Source organism: Lucilia cuprina, chromosome 3 (assembly GCF_022045245.1).
Source record: "Lucilia cuprina isolate Lc7/37 chromosome 3, ASM2204524v1, whole genome shotgun sequence".
In the NCBI taxonomy this organism is placed as follows: domain Eukaryota; kingdom Metazoa; phylum Arthropoda; class Insecta; order Diptera; family Calliphoridae; genus Lucilia; species Lucilia cuprina.
In genome coordinates, this window is record NC_060951.1 from 29,322,288 (window position 1) to 29,346,888 (window position 24,601).

The following is a 24,601-nucleotide window of genomic DNA, read 5'->3' on the forward strand; positions in this document are numbered from 1 at the left end:
ATAGACTAGACTATAGACTAGACTATAGACTAGACTAGACTATAGACTAGACTATAGACTAGAATATAGACTAGACTATAGACTAGAATATAGACTAGACTAGACTATGGACTAGAATATAGACTAGGCTATACACTAGACCATAGACTAGACTATAGACAAGACTATAAACTAGCCTATATACAAGACTATAGACTAGACTGTAGACTAGACTATAGATTAGAGTGTAAACTAGATTATAGACTAGACTATAGACTAGACTAGACTAGACTATAGACTAAATTATAGACTAGACTTTAGACTAGACTATAGACTAGACTATAGACTAGACTATAGACTAGACTATAGACTAGACTATAGACTAGACTATAGACTAGACTATAGACTAGACTATAGACTATGCTATGCTATAGACTAGACTATAGAGTAGACTATAGACAAGACTATAGACTAGACTATAGACTAGACTATATACAAGACTATAGACTAGACTATAGACTAGACTAAAATATAGACTATGCCCATAGTCTATTCTATATATTAAAAGGTACTTAATTACTAAAATGTCCATGCCTGCTAGCAACCCTAGAAAATAATATCTGATTAATGATTAATATGTGGCATATCTTAAGGCTTATAAATTACGCGAACGTTAGAGGGGTTCACATATTCAGATTTATCTATAATACCATTATATATGTAAATGCAGAAAATCTTTCTACAACACAATATTAAGAAATTAATAATAAATATAGTATTAACTAAAATCAAAAAGAACATACATAAATATTTATAATAAATTTATAAGAAAACCAAAGAATAAAGCTTTCAACTGATCTCTTTTAACCAGAAACCTCTAGAAAAAAACTTGATTACAATCCAACTGGTTTTAAATTTAGGCTTTAATTTTAAGTTAACTAAAACTAAATGGCCATAGAAAATTAGTAGACTAAACAAAAGGAATTACACAAAAAGATAAAGGTAAAACCCTAAAAGTTTTAAGCAAGAAACAAAAAAAACAGTTTAAAAATATTCCTATAAGTATTAAAATACTCAATATATACAATTATTCCTTTAAATTATAAAAAAAATTAACTAAGAAATAGAATTGCATAATTAACTAAGTTTTAAGCATAAAGCAAATAAAAGATAATTTATATAAAAACTCATATAATTACTTACTAAGTAATCACTACTACTTACTTTCCACACATCACTATTATTTTAATTATCATCACTACATACAATATTACTACCTATCACACTAGTCACTTAGTATACATTGTGTACATTTAACTATTTTTATAGTTTCTTTTAAGTGTCATATAAAACCTTTACTTCAAAGATAATTTTAAACTACAATTTGTCATGTATAATTTTTCCTAAAATCAAATTAAAGTTTAATATATAACTAGAACTTAATAAGTGAAACTGCAACAGAAAAAAGTAAATGGTTGTGTTAATTTTTATTCCCGTTTATGTGTTAATTTTTTTATAAAATTAAATAGTAATTGAACAATAGTTAAACAAAAATAAAATGTATAAAAAAAACTTAAGAAAAAGCTCAAATATTTTTGTTTTCTTTTATGCATGATTTGAACTTTTTTTTTGTAGACATGATAACTATATTATAACATTTTTAATAAAGAATATAAATAAAATATAATAATATAATAATTGTGTTTAACTTTTTGAAAAATTTTATAAATTGTAAGTAAATAAGTTCCCCTATCACGACTATGCTGAAAATTGTGTTCGAAAAATCAAAGTTATGTTCAAGTAACTGCGATATATTTGTCTTGTGTTCACAGCGATATTCCGGAAGTATGTATAAGGGTTTAAAATATTATGTTAATAATGGCTCCACTATTATTTTCAAGTCGACATTTTGGACTTTCAAAAAACAACAAATTTTTATATATATCTTGTCGCCATTATAGGGTCTAAAATATGGCCTAAATCAATGTATTTTAAAACTTCATGACACAATATCTGGAAAAGCTCGATAAATTCTGAAACCGTATTCAGATTAAGCTATGTTTAATCACTTTAAAATGTCCACTTTGCTCTCTGATATTTGACTTTTTTAAAATTTTGTTGACTTGTTTTTAATTAATGCTTACACCCTACTGTAGGGTTCTATAGTTGAAACGAAAAGTCGACTTTTCGACTTTTTGCGTTTTATGAAAAGTCGACTTTGCGACTTTTTGCATTTAGTTAAAAGTCGATTTTTCTACTTTTCGACTTTTTTCATTTAATTAAAAGTCGATTTTTCGACTTTTCGACTTTTAATATTGTATAAATAGTCGACTTTTTCCAACTTTTCGACTTTCCGACTTTTTTCGACTTTTTCCGACTTTTCGACTATTTTCGACTTTTTTTCGACTTTTTCCGACTTTTCGACTTTTTCCGACTATTTTCGGCTTTTTCCGACTATTTTCGGCTTTGTCCGAAGCCAGAAGCGTAAATTTATAATGTTGCCATTTAACATATTATTATTATTATTAATAAAAAAATTTATTTATATTTTTTCTATTTGTTGCAATTTTTTGAGCTTTTTTCGACTTCTTTCTATTTTCGACTTTTTCCAACTTTTTCCGACTTTTCGACTCTTTCCGACTTTTTTCGACATTACGACTTTCCGAATTTTCGACTTATATTTACAAAGTCGACTTTTTTCATATACGATAGTCGAGTTATCGATTTTTTTGGAACAAAATAGTCGACTTCGACTTTTTTCGACAAAAAGTCGGTTGTTCGATTATTCGAAAGTCGATTTATAGAACCCTATAGGGTTCTATAGATTAAGCTATGTTTAATCACTTTAAAATGTCCACTTTGCTCTCTGATATTTGACTTTTTTAAAATTTTGTTGACTTGTTTTTAATTAATGCTTACACCCCACTGGAGGGTTCTATAGTTGAAACGAAAAGTCGACTTTTCGACTTTTTGCGTTTTATGAAAAGTCGACTTTGCGACTTTTTGCATTTAGTTAAAAGTCGATTTTTCGACTTTTTTCATTTAATTAAAAGTCGTTTTTTCGACTTTTAATACTGTATAAATAGTCGACTTTTCTACTTTTTCCGACTATTTTCGGATTTTTCCGACTATTTTCGGCTTTGTCCGAAGCCAGAAGCGTAAATTTATAATGTTGCCATTTAACATATTATTATTATTATTATTAATAAAAAAATTTATTTATATTTTTTCTATTTGTTGCAATTTTTTGAGCTTTTTTCGACTTCTTTCTATTTTCGACTTTTTCCAACTTTTTCCGACTTTTTCCAACTTTTTCCGACTTTTCGACTCTTTCCGACTTTTTTCGACATTACGACTTTCCGAATTTTCGACTTATATTTACAAAGTCGACTTTTTTCATATACGATAGTCGAGTTATCGATTTTTTTGGAACAAAATAGTCGACTTCGACTTTTTTCGACAAAAAGTCGGTTGTTCGATTATTCGAAAGTCGATTTATAGAACCCTAGCTTACACCCCACTGTTTGGTTCATGTTCGATCTGGTAACTCTTGCAAACTACACCTTACAAAACAGCTGTTTAATTAAAATAAATTTTTTGTTTTTCTGTTTATTATTATTTTCCATCGCTTTGTTTATCTCATTACAACAACAAATTTCAATAATTTATACATTTTGGTAATTTAAATTATTATTAGTCAACCATTAGAAATGGATCACAGCACAATTAGTAAGTAATTGACGAAAAATACCTAATAAATAGGTATTAAAATTTTCTATTCCAACTTCCAGTCTCATCAGCCGAAGAACAATTACGAAATTATGGTGCCTTCTTAGATGGTCATGATAAGAAATTAACAAAAATTCTCAATAAAAACCAAGTAGCGAACAACGAGCGTCCCCTACTAAGGGATCCCTTAGTACAGATTAATTATGCTGCCCAGGAGGAGGAATTTATGTTGGTCAAGCTTTTGGAATCGGAAAGAATGCTTAATAAGGTTCTACTGACCTTTGGTCATTTGTGTGCTGAGATTGATGATATTAGTCGGGAGGCCAAAGAAATGCAATTGAAGTTTCTGTTTAAGGATGAAGAGTTGCTGGTCATTATGCAGAATATTGTAGAGGATGAAAATGAAGGGGATTTAAATAATAGGAACAGTAGTGTTAATAACAACAATAATATGGTCATGTTGAAAATGAGCGAATCCATGGAATTTTTATGTCAAATGCAGTTTCTACTACAACGTTGCATATTGTTGGGTAATAATTTGCTGCATCAGTGCGGTGCTGTGTTGGCACATGAAAAGACTACAAAGGGAGTAGAAGTGAAATTAGTGGTAAGTAAGAAGCATAGTTGTGTGACAGTTTATGGAATTTTGTATAAAAAATATCTTTAATATTGTTAAACATTGTTTGAAATGTTTGGAAATATAGTGCAAATGTTCGAATGCCATGTGGGGTACTATGAGCATAACTCGAACTCTTCTAAACATTGTTCAGTTTTAGTTCAGTTTTAGTTCAGATCTAGTTCAGTTCTAGTTCAGTTCTAGTTCAGTTCTAATTCAGTTCTAGTTCGGTTCTAGTTCAGTTCTAGTTTAGTTCTAGTTCAGTTCTAGTTCAGTTCTAGTTCAGTTCTAGTTCAGTTCTAGTTCAGTTCTAGTTCAGTTCTAGTTCAGTTCTAGTTCAGTTCTAGTTTAGTTCTAGTTTAGTTCTAGTTTAGTTCTAGTTCAGTTCAGTTCTAGTTCAGTTCTAGTTCAGTTCTAGTTCAGTTCTAGTTCAGTTCTAGTTCAGTTCTAGTTCAGTTCTAGTTCAGTTCTAGTTCAGACCTAGTTCAGACCTAGTTCAGTTCTCGTTCAATTCTAATTCAGTTCTAGTTCAGTTTTAGTTCAGTTCTAGTTCAGTTCTAGTTCAGTTCTAGTTAGGTTCTAGTTCAGTTCTAGTTCAGTTCTAGTTAGGTTCTAGTTCAGTTCTAGTTCAGTTCTAGTTCAGTTCTAGTTCAGTTCTAGTTCAGTTCTAGTTCAGTTCTAGTTCAGTTCTAGTTCAGTTCTAGTTCAGTTCTAGTTCAGTTCTAGTTCAGTTCTAGTTCAGTTCTAGTGCAGTTCTAGTTCAGTTCTAGTTCAGTTTTAATTCAGTTCTAGTTGAAGTAAAAGCATAACTACTTACAATGTTTTTAAACTCTTTTATATCCTTTTTTCAATTCCAGCACATTTGTGATTATTTATCGAATTTGTTCTTGAACATTTTAATTTTTGATGAGATTTTATATCGTTCCAACTTCGCTCGATATTGGCCTTCTTACAAGAAAACTATAGAAGCCATTACTCAAAGTGGCACTTCGTGGGATAATTGCACTACATCGGAACTTAATGGTTTAAGAAATTGTTTGCAGGAATTGGATTTCTTATTTACCGGATGTATATTTAGGGTAAGTCAAAGTTTACAGTCTAAAATTCCAAAATGTTTCATTATAATTTTCAATATATAAATTTCTTCCTTTTAGCACTTTCTCGACAGTACGTTTAGCATAAAAGAGAAGATAGGTCCCCAAGGAGTGGGTCATTTAAGCCAGCAATTCAATGAATATCTTAAACTACAACTACAAGAAATCGATAAAACGAATCCGAGTGAAATGAACGCCTTCAGCGATACCTACAACATAATAAAACTCAACGCTTTCTGTGTAGTATTCCATGACTTTTGTGGTCAAGTCGATACAAAATCTATTAAACTTTTAATAGAATTAAATAGCAAACATCAAGCCATTGTGCTTATTGGTAATATACCTTGGTCTTCAAGCTATTTTTTACGCAAAAATGCTTTAACTCTTATTAAAACGCATGAAAAACTATTAATGGATTTTCGACGACAACAGCAACTATTTCTACAGCAACATGGTCAGAAATTGACAAAAGATTGCCGTTTATATTGTAGTGAAATAAGTCTGTGGGTATTGAAAATTGAAAAAACGTTAAGTTGTGGACCCTTTGAATTGCGTATTGAACAATTTAAGGAGTTGACAACATTATTGGTGCAAGGAATGCGGACTTCAGGGCATTTGAGTTATTTAATTAAGGGCATAGTAAATTCCCATGAAAATCTTCAAGTACCCATGACTAAACAAACTCTATTAGCAATTTGTAAACTTTTGGAAATGTTAAAATTGATTCAGTTGTGTTTCAACGATCATGCCACAAATATCGCTAAAGTAATACATTGCATTTTACAGTATTTTCAATATAAAGTATTACAATTGATAAATGCTTGCAAGGTAAGATAAATATTTGGATAAAATTTGATAATTATTGAAAACTGCATTCCTGAAATCTCATCTCTTTTAATTACAGAAAAAAATCATCTCCTCCAAGTTACGCGATAAAAGTGTTGATGCTTTAGCTGCTTTAAAAATAACCGAACGTTGTCTTCATGGCCCTCCCAGTAAAGTTCGCATTTTAGTGGCGAAACTAGCTTTTGATGCATCCAGTGCTAAATATAAGATTTTGTCAAGTGAACAACAAGAACGTTTTCGTAGCCTTATTAAACGTATAGAAATGATCAGTGATTTACAAGATAACATACACGAAATGTGTGATACTTCATTCCTCTTTTGGCATCAATCAATTTTGAGAGCTTATCTTAAACAAATTGTTGATAAAAAATTAGACTTTAATTCATTCCAGGTAAGTGAGAGATTCAAATTTGATTTCCAATCCAAAAACAATCCATAATGCGTATTCCATTCGAGTTCTAGTTCAGTTTGAATTCAATTCAGGTCAGTTCTTACAATATGTTTCCTCTTTATTTACTTTTTAGTATCTTATACAAGCCTCAACTGAATGTGGCGATTCGTTAAATTTCCTTAATCTCAAAGATTTAAATGTTTCCAAAGATTTACAAAAATCCACTTATGAAAGTATACGTTCTGAGATTATAAGTAAATTATGTGCTCAAATTGAAATATTTTTGCGTTTAGAAGTACATGCCAATCTGCAAGTTGAGAAAATGAATCCCTTCGAACAGGGCATTAATGATTATCAAGAATTGATAAATGTTTGCCCTTTACAAGTAAATGGCAATTATATAATCTTAAAAGATCACATAGAAAATTATTTGAGTGCCATGTTTTATAACTTAACTACCATATCACTGCACGATTGGAAAACCTATGAAGAAATGAGACATTTAGCTAATTATCGTTTATTACTCCATCCTGTCGAAGATTATTTACCCAATCAAACCTTAGAACAGGGTATAGATATTTTAGAGATTATGCGTAAGATACATATTTTCGTTTCCAAATATGTTTATAATATGAATTCTCAAATATTTGTGGAACAACAAAGTTCCAACAAGCACTTGGATACTATAGGTATACGACATGTGGCGAATTCTTTGAGGACCCATGGCACCGGAGTGATAAATACCACCGTCAATTTTACCTATCAGTTTTTAAGGCAAAAATTCTATACATTTTCACAATTTCTTTACGATGAACAAATAAAAGCTCGTTTAATGAAGGAGTTGAGATCATTTGCTGAACGTAAACAACAGGATGAGTATCCTTTGTATCCGTATGAACGGGCAGATGCTTTTAATAAGGACATTCGCAAATTAGGTTTAGCGAATGATGGTCAAACATATATGGATTTGTTTAGGAAAGTCATAACACATGTGGGTAAGTATTTGATATTTATACTGCTCTATTTAAATTTAAGCTCTGGTTCAATAAAATTCCAGTTCTAGTTCAGTCCTAGTTTAGTTATGATTCAGTTCTACTTCAGTTCTAGTTAAGTTCTATTTCAGTTCTAGTTAAGTTCTATTTCATTCTAGTTCAGTTTTAGTTCAATTCTAGTTCAGTTCTATTACAGTTCTAGTTTAGTTCTAGTTCAGCTTTAGCTCTAGATCATTTCTAGTTCAGTTCTGGTTCAATTCTAGTTCAGTTTTGGTTCAGTTCTAATTTAGTTCTAGTTCAGTTTTAGTCGGTTTTACTTCAGTTCTAGTTCAGTTCTAGTTCAGTTCAGTTCTAGTTAAGTTCTAGTTCAGTTCTAGTTCAGTTCTAGTTCAGTTCTAGTTCAGTTCTAGTTCAGTTCTAGTTCAGTCGGTTTTACTTTAGTTCTAGTTCAGTTCTAGTTCAGTTCTAGTTCAGTTCTAGTTCAGTTCTAGTTCAGTTCTAGTTCAGTTCTAGTTCAGTTCTAGTTCAATTCTAGTTCTAGTTAAGTTCTAGTTCAGTTCAAGTTCAGTTCTAGTTCAGTTCTAGTTCAGTTCTAGTTCAGTTCTAGTTCAGTTCTAGTTCAATTCTAGTTCAGTTCTAGTTCAGTTCTAGTTCAGTTCTAGTTCAGTTCTAGTCCAGTTCTAGTTCAGTTCTAGTTCAGTTCTAGTTCAGTTCTAGTTCAGTTCTAGTTCAGTTCTAGTTCAGTTCTAGTTCAGTTCTAGTTCAGTTCTAGTTCAGATCTAGTTCAGTTCTAGTTCAGTTCTATTACAGTTCTAGTTCAGTTTTAGTTCTAGATCAGTTCTAGTTCAGTTCTGGTTCAATTCTAGTTCACTTTTGGTTCAGTTTTAGTTCTAGATCAGTTCTACTTCAGTTCTGGTTCAATTCTAGTTCAGTTCTATTACAGTTCTAGTTCAGTTTTAGTTCTAGATCAGTTCTAGTTCAGTTCTGGTTCAATTCTGGTTCAATTCTGGTTCAATTCTGTTCAGTTTTGGTTCAGTTTTAGTTCTAGATCAGTTCTAGTTCAGTTCTGGTTCAATTCTGGTTCAATTCTAGTTCAGTTTTGTTCAGTTATAGTTCAGTTCTAGTTCAGTTCTAGTTCAGTTCTAGTTCAGTTCTAGTTCAGTTCTAGTTCAGTTCTAGTTCAGTTCTAGTTCAGTTCTAGTTCAGTTCTAGTTCAGTTCTAGTTCAGTTCTAGTTCAGTTCTAGTTCAGTTCTAGTTCAGTTCTAGTTCAGTTCTAGTTCAGTTCTAGTTCAGTTCCAGTTCAGTTCTAGTTCAGTTCTAGTTCAGTTCTAGTTCAGTTCTAGTGCATAGTCTGTACAGTTTTAGTTCAGTTCTTGTTCAGTTCTAGTTAAGTTCTAGTTGAGTTCAGTTCTAGAACAGTTCTAGTTCAGTTCTAGTTCAGTTCTAGTTCAGTTTTAGTTCAGTTCTAGTTCAGTTCTAGTTCAGTTCTAGTTCAGTTCTAGTTCAGTTCTAGTTCAGTTCTAGTTCAGTTCTAGTTCAGTTCTAGTTCAGTTCTAGTTCAGTTCTAGTTCAGTTCTAGTTCAGTTCTAGTTCAGTTCTAGTTCAGTTCTAGTTCAGTTCTAGTTCAGTTCTAATTCAGTTCTAGTTCAGTTCTAGTTCAGTTCTAGTTCAGTTCTAGTTCAGTTCTAGTTCAGTTCTAGTTCAGTTCTAGTTCAGTTCAAGTTCAGTTCAAGTTCAGTTCTAGTTCAGTTCTAGTTCAGTTCTAGTTCAGTTCTAGTTTTGTTTTAGTTCAGTTGTAATTCAGTTCTGGTACAGTTTTACTTCAGTTCTGGTTCAGTTCTATTATACCTTTACTAACGAACTAATTTTATTTTAGGCAATGCAATGGGTTATATCCGTTTAGTACGTTCCGGCAGTATACATGCCAATTATAGCGCCAGTTTATATTTACCAAAGTTTGATGAAAACTTAAAATTTGTACCCCAATGTAATGAGCAACAATTGAGTGAGGTAGTACAAATGGCTGCTGAAAATGTTGAAACAAATATTAAAAATCTAGCTAAAAGTTTTGCAGATAATACGGATTATTTTAAGGTAAGAATTTATTACAAAATTTAATAACAGTAGAGCAGATAAGAGGAAAGATAGTCCTTTAAATTTCTCGCCAATTCTCATACAAATATATTCTAACAGACAGAAGTACTTAAATTTAAACCAAATCTACAAGATCTAAATGATTTCATATCTATAACAGAGTTAATATCAATGAAAATTTTCTTCCAATTTCTATTGTTATTTTTTTATTAGCTTCTCGTTGAGGCCTTTCAGCCCTTCTTTCGCAATCCCCACAATTTACACTTGCGCAATTTCTATCTAATTGTTCCTCCTCTTATCATGAACTATGTGGAGTATATGCTGGCTGTTAAATCCAAAATAAATAAAAAAGATCGCGAAGAAGCTGTTCTTTTCGATGATGGTTTCGCCGTAGGTCTAACCTATATACTAAAGCTGCTAAATCAAATCGGAGACTTTAATTCACTCGAGTGGTTCTCAACTGTACGAGAACGTTTTGAAGCTGAAAGACGAAAAATAAAAGAAATGTTACTGGAGATAAATAGTGTTGCTAATAACACGGCCGCTAGAGCAAATACAAATACTGCAGCCAAACAGGCGAGTGAAAATGAAAAACTACAACAAACATTAGTGCTAACGGAAAGACGTATTAATGCTCATCAAATGGAATATAATTTATTGCGTTATAATTTATGCAGTGCTAAGATATTTTTTCAATAAGTGAAAAATGAAAAGTAAGTGAAATTATAAGCATATTATTAAGTTTTGAACAATTAAAGAAGTTTATATTTAAATTTTAAACTAATATATATAGTTTTTGTTATCCTGTTTTACAACAGTAATATTACTACTTTTATTTTTGTCTTATTCCCATTTTTTAATCAGGTCAAAATTATACGTCAAAAAAGATTCATTCGCTTCTAGCAATTTTATATTCATGCTTAATTTCGTCTATGCTTTCCCATCTTTAATAGTCTCAACTTCCAGTCATGTCTTCCACTTTCTTGTGGAGTTCGAGTTTATAAAAGCGGGTGAATTTATTATATTTGTATAAGTGGAACAGTTGTGATCCTTCCAGCTGATTCCTTTTTTTTTTGATATAATAGCAACCAAATTTGACTCAGTGACAGAAATGATTTTTGACACAGTTTTTGGCTTCGATTCTCGAGATTAAAAAGATATGTATGTTTTCAAGAAGTTGACAGTCCCTGCGTCCCTATTATAATCAGATGAAACCTCTAACGATTCATCAAAACCAAGTTAATCGTGGATCTTGTCACGTGGTGATTAATATCAAAGACTCTTAACTTCAAGATGACAAAGAATTGATTTGAGAATAATCATTTTACTGTCACGCTATTTTCTGTAACTCTGTAATTTATTGGCGTTGTATTAAACACTCAAAAGACCAGGTTATCTCACGTTAGTTCGGATAGAGCTCTTCAATCAAACAAAACCTCAAGTGAGCTCAGTGTAAACGACGCATAACTTGGTAACAGTTATACTGAGTACTGGTGCGAGCAGATGCAATTATGTGCCGTTCTACACTAGGAAACTTTTCATTTTTGTGTGTGAGAGAAAGAGAAAGAAATACCAATCATCTCATTCTCTCACACACAAAATCATAGTTTTCTCAACAAAATTGTGAACCAGGTCTATGTCGAAAGCTTAGGGACAAAGACAAGCCTGATTGTCCTTAAGAAATAAAGGCTATGACGCGATAGTTTTTCCCCAACTTAGACCTGAATTACGACCAGTCGTAACACTACTTTTAGTGAATAGATTGATACGCTGCTATGGACTGTGACTGATTCACATAGACGGCATTCAAATTTTTATCATTATTAGTCCAAAAGAAGGTAGCCGTTATCGACCTTAAGTGTTTGCTCTGACTGTTATGTCCTCTTTCATGCGACAATTGGGTTTTCCGTCCGAAATGACCCGATTCCAAATCGGTCAAATATTATCAACAAATGTTTGTAACGTCCAAAGTAAATGATCATACAAATATCCTAAAATACACCAATAGGTTCAAAACGATATAAACCATGTTCGTCTGCCTGTCCTTTCATCTCTATGTCCATGTAAACCTTGTACGTACGCTTCAGGTAGACATTTTCAATTTAGTTTTATAAGATTTTGAACATACTCTTCTTTGACTCAAGTCATTTCCTGAAGGGAAAGATAAGGGCAATTATTGACTGATCCTTATAAAATTACATAAGAAGATGTAAGCGTTGAATTAATTAAAACATGGACCGATAATCCTTATTGGCAATACCAAATATTGGAGAATATTTTTGCCCTCTATCATGACAGACAGGCGAATGTGGCTAGATCGTGTTAGTATTTAAAAGGGACACAGACTATATGTATATATTTTTCTAGATCTCTAGGGAAAGACAATAATTGGTAAAAGCCAAGGGCGAACTGGGTGAAATATTCTAAATATTAAGATTCACTCCAGCGTTTTCCTAGACCTCTTAAAGTCGCCTAACCACACTTCTGAGATGACTTCTGTTGTTTCGACAACAGCAATATAGGGACGTAATTGGTGGTTTGAATAACACAGAATTATGTTTATTTAACCAGACTCATTTCTGTGGCCACAAGGACCTACTGTCATATGTTTCCCCTTCCCACGAATTAGAGTTTAAATCAGAGCCACTACGTAGGTCCAAAGGATCTACCTCAACCGACTGACCAGCCAGGACAAAGTCCTGCGTTCAACTGGCCACCCGTAGTACCAGATTATTTGTTGATCTGGTTCGGCTCCGTGTCAAATCATTCCAACTAGATGATAGTCCCGCAGACTAGAGATACTGGTAGGTGAATATATATTAGTTAGTTATTCTATTTATAAGGATAGTTATTATAAATCCCAAGAGATTTTCCACAAAAATTTACAAAATTTATGTCTTCTTCAAGTCATTTTCTGAAGGGGAGTATGTATGAAGGCTAGGGTCAAACTAGGCCCGATCGTTACATACATAAATCAGCAGTGTCATTTAGACTTTTACAAAAAACTAAGTTTTGCTGATTTTTGACATACTAGAACATTAACCATAATTATGGACATAAAAGCCACATTTGGGGGTAAGGTTGTATGAGTACTAAGCGAAATAATGAAGCGATTTTAACCATTTTCAATTGCGTTTGTCTTTGGACCAAAAGAAATGCATTTACTAAATTTCATTGAATTATCTTGAAAATTGTCACATATAGCGTGCATAAAAGCTTTCATGGACATAACTAAAACAACTCAGAAAGTGATTCTTAGCTTATTGGTATACTTTAAGTTGGGTGTCGGACTTATATTTTTGTGTGTTACAAACATCAGCACAAACGCAAATTAGTATCCCTAATGTAGTGTTGTAGGGTATAAAAATAACGAATAAATTTTTTAAAAAATAATAATGAACCTACTTCTTAAGATAATTTCCGGTTAAGTAAAATTATTTTATTTTCAACAGAGTTGTATTTAGTAGATAATAGTATGAAAACAACATCAAAACAACACACATTTTAGAGTGGCAACACTTTTCAACTAAAAACGTTGCGCATGCTTAGATAGTTTAATTTAAAACACAGGTGGTTAAAGGTTTTTGCGGTAAACCAGGTGGCTACATTATTATTCTAACATGTTTTTTATATCTTTTTCTTTTTTAAGCCATAATATAAACTGTTGGCTGATTGCCCAAAGAAAAAAAAAACACAACTCTCTTAGCTGGTTCAAAGCAACCAATCTAACCAACTTAAACATTCATTATATTTTCTTTCTTTCATTTCGTTCGCTCGTTCGTTTGTACGTTCGCATTCTACACTATTTTTGCGTGTACAATATAGACAATAATTTTTTATTTGGTTTTTTTTGTGTTGTTTAAATAACTTTCACTTTGTGTGCACTTGGACGAAAATCATAAATTTTTCCTATTTTTTTTTAACTAATATTTGAGTACTAGTTTATACTAGTACTAGTTAATAAGTTGTAATTTAGTTATTTTATTTTTGTGGAATTATTGTGTATTGAATGAAGAAAACAGAAGACATTGCAGTGTTGTTGCGTGTATGTGTGTGTGTGTGTGTTTTTTTAAACGAATTTGAATTTTTCCCCAAAACAAGGTCATACGCAAAACTAACAACTTTATAAATTAATAATAAAAATAATAACTAAACGACAAATAAATAATAATAATAAAATATACTTTGAATATATAAATAAAAGAAAGAAAAGAAAACAAAAACAAGTACAAGAAGAAATTAATACGTGATTAAAATTTAAATTAAGTTTTATTACTAAAGAAAGGAAAACGAATTATAAGAATTGTTTAAAGTATAAGGTGTTTGTTAAGTTTTAATAAAATTAAAGAAACCAGAATATTCCTACAAATTGGAAAAGTTTTACGACAAAAAAATATTAATAAAAAAAAATATTGCTGTTGGTTAATGTGTCAAGTTGAGCACGAGCAGCAGCACCAACAAAACGAATGAGTGTGTGTGTTCATATTAATAAAAAAATTATAAATAATATTTAAGTTTTCTTTAAAAAAACATATTTGCATAAGAAAACGCCCACAACTTAAGACCAAAATAAGTAACATAATTGAACGGTAAAACTATCCAACCAACTAAATATCCGTCCGTCTGTTTGACAAACAGCCAAACAACATAGTCAGCTAGCCAGCCAGCAAACCAACCAACAAATCACTTAGCAGTTATTAAGTTGAGTTGTTAAATGTGTTTTTGTTTTTGGACGGAACAACTTAAACTACGAAATCATATCAAAATCAACAAGGAATAAAAAAAAGAAAATAATAAACCTCAATAAATATGACATCAAAATATGAACGCATTAAAACAGAGTGTCGTACACGTAACACTCTCTGGGAAGATCCTGATTTTCCTGCTGTACAACAGTCTGTTTTCTACTATCAAACACCACCATTTACGTTTCAATGGCGTCGCATATCCGAAATAGCTGATGCTCCAAATGCCTGTTTTGTCAATGAGACAGAAAATTTTGATGTTATACCCGGTAAAATGGGTGATCGTTGGTTAGTTTCGTGTCTAGGTGTTCTACATTCACTGCGCAATCTCTTCTATCGTGTTGTACCTGCCGATCAGAGTCTGGACAAGGCTAATGGTGTTTTTCGTTTTCGTCTTTGGTGGTGCGGTGAATGGGTGGAAGTTTTAGTTGATGATCGTTTGCCCACCATTAATGGACGTTTGGCTTTTCTCCAACCTCAAACATCTAACTGTTATTGGGCCTCTTTGCTGGAAAAGGCCATTGCTAAATTGCATGGTTCTTATGAGGCTCTTAAATATGGCACACGTTCGGATGGCCTCAGTGATTTACTGGGTGGTGTTGTTCAGTGTATACCCCTTAAGGCTACCAGTACTACAGATTTGGTAAGGCCTCAACAGTTGAAATCTCATTTGGATACCACTTGCATTGTTACCTGTATAGCTGCGACAAGTGCTGCCATGGCTCAGCATAAAAATACACCTGAACGTCTACCGAATGGAATAATACTTAATGTTAACTACAGGTAAGTTTAACTTAAGTTTCATTTTATATTTGCTTGCAGTCGAGTAGAGTTAGAATGAACTCTTAAACGATTTTGTTATAAAAAAACTATTTATTTATGACTTTATGTAATGTATGGATAAGTTTTAGAGGAGAGTAATCTAGTAACAGTTGGGATACCCGAAACTTCGAGTTTATGTTCGCTATAGAATCCTTAGGCTTAAAAGAACATATTCTAAACATTCGTGCAAATGTTGTTTATCTAAGTAGAAGCATAATCCAATAATTCTTGTGAGTTATGTATGTATATTGACCTTAGAGGTCGGTTTTGAGCTGGAGAGTGTCAGAGAAGTTGGGGAAACTTCTGCAAAAGTCATGGATGACTAATGAGTTAAGACTGGTTGCCAAATTTAATGTAATCAACTAGACTCGATTACTTAGTTGTGGTTTATGAAGACCAACTAAATAGGTAGTTCTACGTAGGTCCAATAAAGTCACAATGCCCTAGCAATCGAGTAAATGAACTTATTCGACTATTGCATAAAATACAATGAGTCCTCCTAACTGTACATAGGGCAATATATGGTCATTATGTGGAAGATCAATGCGTTTAGCACGATTAACAAATTTTTATGATTTGTTTGGTGGTTAATAATGAACGATATCAAATTACTTTGATGAAGTAATGAAGTCCAAGGAGATCTATATGAGACCACAATTCCCTAGCAATCGAGTAAGCATACTCATTCGACCAACTGTTCTGAGCATTGATATTAATAATTGAACTCCACAAAACTGGTATATTTACAGTTTAATTAGCGTGGTTCCTACTCTTGCCAAAGTGTCAGCAATATTATTATAATGTCGAAGTGCGTCAATACCTGCCATGTTGGCCTATTTAACGATGGGCGTTTTCAACTACTGGTTGAGTTTCTATGCAACTCACCACCGCCCCGCTGTGCTTCTTAGACGCCGGTGGCAATTTACTTTTATAGAATTTCCGATGTTGCCCCGTTACAACTACGCAGATGGGATGACCTTTGTTGTGTCGGTAACAGCACCTAGAGATGTAATCGGTAGAACGAAGTACAAATTCATCAAATAAGCGAAGACTTTATTCTTAATCACAGAGAACACACTGTGGTAAATCTGGTATGAGCAGATATTACTCCGAACATAGCTAGACAAGGAAGAAAGATTCAATGATTTCACTTGTATAAAATACATTTCATCCATCTCCATTCAACCCAGCACACTTCTTATTTACCCGACACACTCACACAATACCAATCGTATACCTCTTCATCTATCCTCTATCATATTTAACGCCAACTCATTTCCAAAGCTTAGTCCCACAATCACTCGTCTGTGGGCATCTGCGGATTCAGCTCGAGCATTTGGTAGGGGTTATCTATTCTCATCGGCAACAGCATTAAACATATCCCGAATTATAGACTTTACCGTGCTTATACCGCAACTTACTGTTCCTGCAAATTTAGGTTTAAACCACAGCTAATGAATGAACATCAACCAACTTACCAGCATGGAAAATGTCCTACAGTCAACTAACCCCATGTCAAATCATTCCGATAAGTGAAATAACATATCCAGTTTATAGTACCGACAAACTAGAGCTATTGGTAGTACGTCTTTATTCCGGAATTGCAATACACCAACATGAGGATCTTTCATTAGGGAAACATGAACCGGGGAGGGCCTAGTGGTAATAATAGACCTTTAAAATACGTTCTTCTTTGCGAAGCAATTAATTTCTACGGAGGGGTGAGGATTGCCTAAATGTTATTACTTCACTTATCCGGCCTGATTTTTCCGCGTTTTGTAGTGTTTCAACTATGGTAGGAGTTGTGGCCCTATTTGATCCAATACGTTGTTTCATTCGGTGTAAAACCTTTTTTTTTCGATAACTTCTTCCGCTCTCTGTTTATAGACATTACTTAACAAACTTTTTGGACCATAACCGACATATTACGGGCATTATATACGTTTATCCAAAAGTCAAGGTGTGAAAAATAAACCATTTTTTTTAATTTAGGAATTTATCTGTGAAAAAAATTTTAAATTTAAAACCTTTTTAAAAATACGATCAGAAAGTGAAAATCTGTATCTCTTAAATCGTTTCAGCTATATTCTACTGTATAATAGTTTATTACTAGTGTAGGAGTTTTTCTGTCTGTTAGTCTGATTATAAAATTCTTATTAGCAATTATTACTTTATATCAATATAAGAAAACACATGTTGGTTGTTCTAATTTGAAAAATCACTTGTTCAATGTCATTTATAAAATAAAAACAATGCTTGATTCTTGAATTCTTTTGAATGTAATTAATTTTACGCATAAATTATTAAATAATTTTTATTAATTAAAACAAAAGAAGAAAATATTTCAAATAGTATTTGTTAATTGTTCTTTACTTTTATGATAAGAATATATAAGAATGCATTTAAAAATTCCAATTCAACAGATTTTTAAATAAATACACTACTGATACAACAATAAGTTAAAAATTAAAAAAAAGTGTTTTAAGAAAAATTTTCTCTATATAGAGATTGTGATCAGATTAAAATTTGATGTTAACTCCTTCATATTTAATGGATTTATTGATGAAGAATTATTTTCTTGAGAACTTAATAAGGAGATAAAATAAGTTGTTGTTCAACCCTCGTAATCAAGCAACCATTATCCATTGGTAAAAGTCGGTCATTTAGAGCAGCTGAAAATCTTTTGGAGAAAGATGATAATTGGTTTACGTGGTAGTTTACATAGCGCGAACTGCCAAGTACAATCTAAGAGACTCTGTTTTGACCGGACCACTCCACTCGTCAGATGTTGTATTTTTAGTATTAGTCCCTGTGAGAAAGCTGAGAATATCATTAAGCCAAAACTCAGATATCTCACCAAGGTTAGATATGAAGTGATTGCCAAGAAAGTGGTTTCTTTGCAACTGCAACAATGATCATTGTTAGGTTATTACTGCTATCGGCCTTGATATGTCCCGCCTACTTCGGAAAAAGATGATAGTTGCTTGAACTCTTAGGTTTTTAGCGATAACTCGCACGGTAAGAGATCATGTGTAAAGCTTTCTTAATTAGCCAAATGGACCATTAGTTAGTTAGTTAGTTAGTTAGTTAGTTAGTTAGTTAGTTAGTTAGTTAGTTAGTTAGTTAGTTAGTTAGTTAGTTAGTTAGTTAGTAAGTTAGTTAGTTAGTTAGTTAGTAAGTTAGTTAGTTACTTAGTTAGTTAGTTAGTTAGTTAGTTAGTTAGTTAGTTAGTTAGTTAGTTAGTTAGTTAGTTAGTTAGTTAGTTAGTTAGTTAGTTAGTTAGTTAGTTAGTTAGTTAGTTAGTTAGTTAGTTAGTTAGTTAGTTAGTTAGGTAGGTAGGTAGGTAGTTAGTTAGTTTATTAGTTATGCTCTGGTAACGTTGCTGGATATTCCATCCATTGACACATATTTATGATATGGGGCGCCGATTACAGCTAAACGGCTCTTTACTTTAGGCAAAATTTCCAAAAGCGGTTCTAGGACAGGTCCTCACTCTATACTGGCCACTTTAGAAGGTTATGCACAATCATCAGACGTGCCTGATCACATCCCAGACACATATTATTTCGGAAACTTTGAAGTCTTCCTAAAACGGATCAAATACCAGTATCACTCCATTGTTACACGAATGGCTCTAAATTGGGGGATAAAGTGGGCTTAAGAACTAAAAAACACAAATATGTCACTGTTTACCTAATCATAGAACAGCCTACCAGGCAGAATTCGGGGCAATAACCAAATGTGTAAATTGCATAAGAATAAATGTGGCGCCTACAGCCTTTAATATATTTACCGACAGCCCGAATTCAATTTGTGTAATATCAGGTAATAGAGTTAAATCTATGATCGTATTAGATTGGAAATCTCCTCAAAATGAGCAAGCCTCAAGTTAGTATGATGGTATGTATTCTGAGCGAACGAACAGAATTACGAGAACATCTATTCAAAATTGAACCTGCTGATTCAGAAGAATGTAGAGCATGTGGAGAGGACAGTAAAACCCTGAAATACTTTGTTTGCAACTGTCAGGCATTAGTCGAAGTTAGACCCAAGTATCTTGTAAGTGATGTTAATCCAGAAATAACATTCCTAACTAACACTGATTGGAAAATTCTTAGGAATTATGTTCAGGAAACTGAGTTTCAGAACATTGAAAAATAACACATTTTTTCATGGAAAGAAGCGCCCAACAGTCCCGATAGTGGCCTAGGTGTATTTATTTGGATTTGATGTAGTATACATCCTCGTTGATAGGAGGATGTATACTATGCTAACCCACAGACTGGCAGTCTATGACCTAGTCCACAATGTATTCCATAGTATAGTTTATAGTACAGCAGAAAAAACCTAGACTTTGCCCATAAAGAACAAAAATCTATAACTTTAACACAAAAAGAGAACATGCAGGATCTCGGATCACTCACAGCAGTTACGATTTTATAAAACAGCTGAATAGAATGTTACTAGAAAAATTGAAAACGTCTCGTGAACTCCAAAAATTAAGAAAATTTATAACGACAAATCGTTGATGCTACAAAGCTGAGTAAATTTCCAAAAATTTAACTCCAACACCTTTTAATTATTCAGAATTTTAAATATTTCAAAATAAAAATGTACACACTATTGGTTAGCAGTTAAAAATGTGTATAAAAAGATATTATTAATAGCGCAAACATACTTTTTAACAGAAAAGGTTAAAGGTCATTCTTCAAATAAAATTTTATTGAAATTAGTTAAGAACTTGTTTTCGATTAATCGATTTAACATCATGAGATCGAGAACAAAACTTTAAACATTTTATTATATTTTTAAAAATATTTAAATAGAAAGTGAGAGTAATATAAAGAGGGTATTCATCATTTCGTTTAGATTGAGGAAGTAATTTTGATTTTTAAGATAAATATCTGCATATTTTGTGTCAATTTATTACGAATAAATATGACATAAACATCAGATATCCTGGGCAGATCAATGTACATAGAAGTTTTAACACTACTTATTAAATAAACTGATTGTTAACTTTTACTTTCCCTTTTTCAGACTCTGTTCACTGGATAAAGTTGAAACTTTACTCGGTGACGCTGTACAATTGGTGCGTATTAAGGATCCATTAGCATGTAATGCTTTTGCTAACAACAATGACTACGAGGGCGATTGGTCGGCAATGTCTCCAACATGGGAACGTGTCTCGGTACAGGAACGTGATCGTTTATTTGGCCAACTAGAAGTGGGAGAATTTTGGATGTCATTTTTGGATTTCACACAAACTTTCTCCAGTCTGGAGGTCATTTATCTCGATGCCGATACAGCTAAAGATGAACTCACACTACAGGATCGACCGAAACGTTGGCAAATGAAAATGTTTCAGGGACAATGGAAACGTGGTGTTACGGCGGGTGGTTGTCGTAATCATGAATCATTTCACATTAATCCTCAGCTATTGCTAACCATACCGGAGAAACAGGAAATTGTGGTGGCCCTCAATCAACACACAGCAGTAGAGCCTAAAGTAATAGGTTTCACTATGTACAAATTAAGCGGTGTGGCGGGCTCTAAGGTTAATCAAAAGATCACCGAATGTTTACCCAAAGAATTTTTCAAAACTCAAGTTAGTTTTCTTAATTCGGATTATGGCAATACCAGACATGTGACTTGTCATTGTCAGCTGGAAGTGGGACAATATGTACTAATGCCCACCACCTATGAACCGGGTGAAGAATCTAGTTTTACTGTAAGAATATTGGGTACAGTACCCTTACGTTTGTCACTATTAGAAACACAAACATTAATGCTGCTCGATCCCTTCCCAGTGCTTAAGAATGAAGCAGATTCTACGAAAATCAAAAACGTATGTCAATATGAACCCGTTTTTATGCAATTGGCCGATGAAAATAAAACCATTAATTGTTTTGAACTGCATGAGTTATTGGATGCCTGTTTGCCCAATGATTATATAAAAGGTTGCGCCAATATAGACATTTGTCGCCAAGTTATCGCTTTACAGGATAAAACCGGCACTGGTCGTATTAACTTCTTACAGTTTAAAACTTTTATGGTGAATTTAAAATCCTGGCAGGGAGTTTTTAAAATGTACACCAAAGAAAAAGCCGGCATTTTAAGAGCCGAACGTTTGCGTGATGCTCTCTACGATGTGGGCTTTCAGTTAAGCACCGATATTATGAATTGCATTATGCAACGTTTCATACGTAAAGATGGCACTTTACGTTTAAGTGATTTTGCTTCAGCAGTTTTACATTTAACGGCAGCATTTGATTATTTTCAACGTAAAGATCACAATCAGGATAATGTCATTGAAATCGAAATGTCCGATTGGATTAAATGTGTTTTACGTTGTTAACACTAGTTTTATAATATGCTCGCTATATATATATTCTATAGATCAGGTTTGATTGTAGACAAATTATTGCAAATAAGTTGAAAAGTTTTGAAATTATTTAGTTGTTAGAAGAGTTTTTCTTTTTTTTTGAAACAAACACCAGTAAGATGACGTTTTATTTAGTCTAATTTATTATATTTTATATATTTTAATTTAATATTTATAAAAATATTTAATTATTATTTAAAATCTCATTTACACAAAACAAATAAATAGTCTTGTAATATTCAATTTTTAATTGATGTACATCTTTTATAGTTTATTATTTTAAATACATATTTACAAACATACTTGTGTGCTATATTTAGTAACATACTAAATTATTTAACTATTTTTTTTATAAATATATATTTTAAGTATCAAACTTTTTGGTTCTAAAAAATGTTATTATTTTTTGCGTTAACTGAAATGTTAAAGTTACTAATTAAGAGATTAATAAAAATTTTAAGTAAAATTATCATTTTAAGCAAATCCTAGAAACAATTTTTAAAACAAATGCGAAAAAAACACATGACAATCAAAGATGTTGTTCGAGTTATCGTGTCGTAAAATTTGAAAAAACACTCGGTTTTTAACCATCTTTGAGATTCTACAACAGCGTGATTTGTTAAGATTGTGTTGTCAACTAAAAGTCCAATTTGTGGACTTCAAAATAAAGAATTTAACTCTGTTATATATTTCACCATCTCTGAGATATTTCAATCTAAAACATGAGGCAATTAATAGTTAAAAAAAAACAATATTGCCGTTATCTCGGGAGTCTATTGTAAACAGTCCTCCTAAAAATTTTTAGAAAATCGGTTTTTAGAAAAATATATCCCATTCTTTCGCATCTTGATTGTGAAATATATTCTTCGTAATTAAGTTAGTTGTGAAAGTCCAATTTATTATACAAAAATGACCTAATATGGGAAATATAGTCTATTATGGACTGATTCTCCCGAAATTCTGGTTCCCATTAAACTTTTTTGAGTATAATTTCATCTTTATACATGTATTTCTAAGACAGTCATAATCATTGAAGATATTTTCGTAAAGGGGATCTAATATAAATTGTAGAATCAATTTGAAGACCGATAAACATAGCCATTTATAAGCGTAAATGTAATTTTCGAAAGGGGATCTAATATAAGGGTCAATTATGAACCGATCGGAGACAGATTTTAGTTCCTATAACACAAATATCGTTACTATACTGGTATTATTAAGCCACATATGATTATTTTATAAAAAGGACCTTTCTTGCAAAAATTTAAACTACTTAGCGCATGCGTGCAAAGATGACTCCTCAAAGAACTAGGACTGGCTCAAAACTAATCACATTTAACAATGTGATGTTCTAGGTGAGGACCACGTAATCCATCCATACTTAAGGGCGGGTTTTACATTCTTTGTTTAAACAAAATTAAATCTATGTTTTGTGTTGTTAGTACAGGTTTTTCTGATAAAGATAATCTTCATTCATTGGTTAAACCTGGTTTAATATATGTTTCGTATTTTCAGTAAACAGTAAAGTTACTTATTATCTCAGTTTAACTGAGTGTAATTGACCAATTAAACTCAAGTTATAAGTTAGAAAACACAATAAACAAAAATAATAAAACAATGATTTCTTAAGAACGAAATCTTTATATTTTAAGTAAATTGCAATTTTTTGATTTGTTTTGTTTTATTTATTATTGTTTTAAATGTTTATTTAACATTTTTTTTTCAAAATTGTTCATTTTACAAAAGTATTATTTACAATAATCAGCTGTTCATTGTTTATGTTTTTGAGTGATAAGTTGGCAATACTAATAAAGTTAAGTGAACTTAAATCCGGTTTTTTGGTCTTATAAAACTTGGTTATGTTGAATTTCTAAAGTAATTTCATAAAGGAGGCCTTATATAGTAGGGACATTTGGAAATACCTGTGTAAATCGTCTTAAAACTTCATTGGGAATCAGATTATATACAAATACTTCGACAATTCGCACTCTAACATTGTTTTATATGATGATGATGATTATTATTATTATTTGAACAAGCAGATCTCACTCCACGAGATGTTGTGCGTTTGTCTCTAAACTCTACAAACTTAAATCATTTCAACGAAGGATACTGGAACCAGTTCTTTAAACAATGACATTTGTTTGAATTTAGTCAACCTATAGGGTAAGACATTTTCTATAGAACAATTCTGGAACTAGTTGTTTTTTTCATGATTTTTGTTCAAAATTGTTATTATTAGGCCTGTCACAGAATTAAATTCCGATCAAATGTGGAATTAATTCCATATTTTTGATTCTTTAGAAAAAGAAAAAAACGAAAAATTGTTTGGAAATGAAACCACTTTCACTTTTTAAAGTGGAATTGAAAGTTTACACCTTTGAAATTTACACAGAATAAATTTGAAAAAATATTAATATAAATTTTATGTTTTTAGATAATTCGGGGACTTTCTATTCTCTCTGCTTTTTACAAAAGCTATAGGAAACTAGAAGATAAACGCTATATTTTATAAGTTTCAATACTCCCGGTATAGTGCACTGGCAGTTTCTTAGAGATCTGTTATAGCACTACAATGTCACAGAGAACAAACTCTACAAGTAAGTTTAAGTTAAGATCTTAACCAATATTAATTATATCTAAGACAAACAAAAAGGTTCTATATTATTAAAGAAAAGTTTTGATATCAAAATTTATCTGAATATAGCACACATTTTCAAAAAGGCCTCGACCTAGAATGTATATTTTTTATCTAAATTCCATAAATTTAGTAAAATTATTGAGACAAGTATATTATTTTAAATAACTAAACATTGTTAAATTATTCAATTTTTATAAAAATGCACACATTACACAAAAACAAATTAAGTTAAGATTAAATTAAATTTATTTAAAATAAAAAATAAA

General features: G+C 31.8%; 2 protein-coding genes across 6 annotated transcripts; both read left to right on the plus strand.

Moving 5' to 3' along the window:
- Positions 1 to 3,578: 3,578 nt before the first annotated feature.
- Positions 3,579 to 24,539, plus strand: LOC111679726 (WASH complex subunit 4). Of its 5 annotated transcripts, none has more exons than XR_006940145.1 (10): positions 3,579 to 3,708; positions 3,771 to 4,315; positions 5,182 to 5,403; positions 5,479 to 6,246; positions 6,323 to 6,655; positions 6,789 to 7,650; positions 9,525 to 9,742; positions 9,956 to 10,455; positions 23,734 to 23,860; positions 24,132 to 24,539. XR_006940145.1 is itself a non-coding variant. In XM_046945680.1 (9 exons), the coding sequence occupies exons 1-8, from the start codon at positions 3,690 to 3,692 to the stop codon at positions 10,439 to 10,441; spliced, it is 3,453 nt and encodes a 1,150-aa protein (XP_046801636.1). In that variant the 5' UTR covers positions 3,579 to 3,689; the 3' UTR covers positions 10,442 to 10,455; positions 24,132 to 24,539. The 5 variants fall into 5 exon arrangements, 3 of the variants coding, with proteins under 3 accessions (XP_046801636.1, XP_046801637.1, XP_046801635.1); XR_006940144.1 differs by having other exon boundaries at positions 23,737 to 23,860; XM_046945680.1 differs by lacking the exon at positions 23,734 to 23,860.
- Positions 12,334 to 21,835, plus strand: LOC111679735 (calpain-C). The gene is made up of 2 exons (XM_023441328.2): positions 12,334 to 15,270; positions 20,350 to 21,835. The coding sequence occupies exons 1-2, from the start codon at positions 14,552 to 14,554 to the stop codon at positions 21,665 to 21,667; spliced, it is 2,037 nt and encodes a 678-aa protein (XP_023297096.1). The 5' UTR covers positions 12,334 to 14,551; the 3' UTR covers positions 21,668 to 21,835.
- Positions 24,540 to 24,601: the final 62 nt, after the last annotated feature.

Coding starts and splice junctions, on each gene's coding strand:
- LOC111679726 (XM_046945680.1), top strand. Junction 4,316..5,181: donor GAGTAGAAGTGAAATTAGTG/GTAAGTAAGAAG, acceptor TTTCAATTCCAG/CACATTTGTGATTATTTATC. Junction 5,404..5,478: donor TTACCGGATGTATATTTAGG/GTAAGTCAAAGT, acceptor TCTTCCTTTTAG/CACTTTCTCGACAGTACGTT.
- LOC111679735 (XM_023441328.2), top strand. CDS start 14,552: ATGACATCAAAATATGAACGCATTAAAACAGAGTGTCGTACACGTAAC. Junction 15,271..20,349: donor ATACTTAATGTTAACTACAG/GTAAGTTTAACT, acceptor TCCCTTTTTCAG/ACTCTGTTCACTGGATAAAG.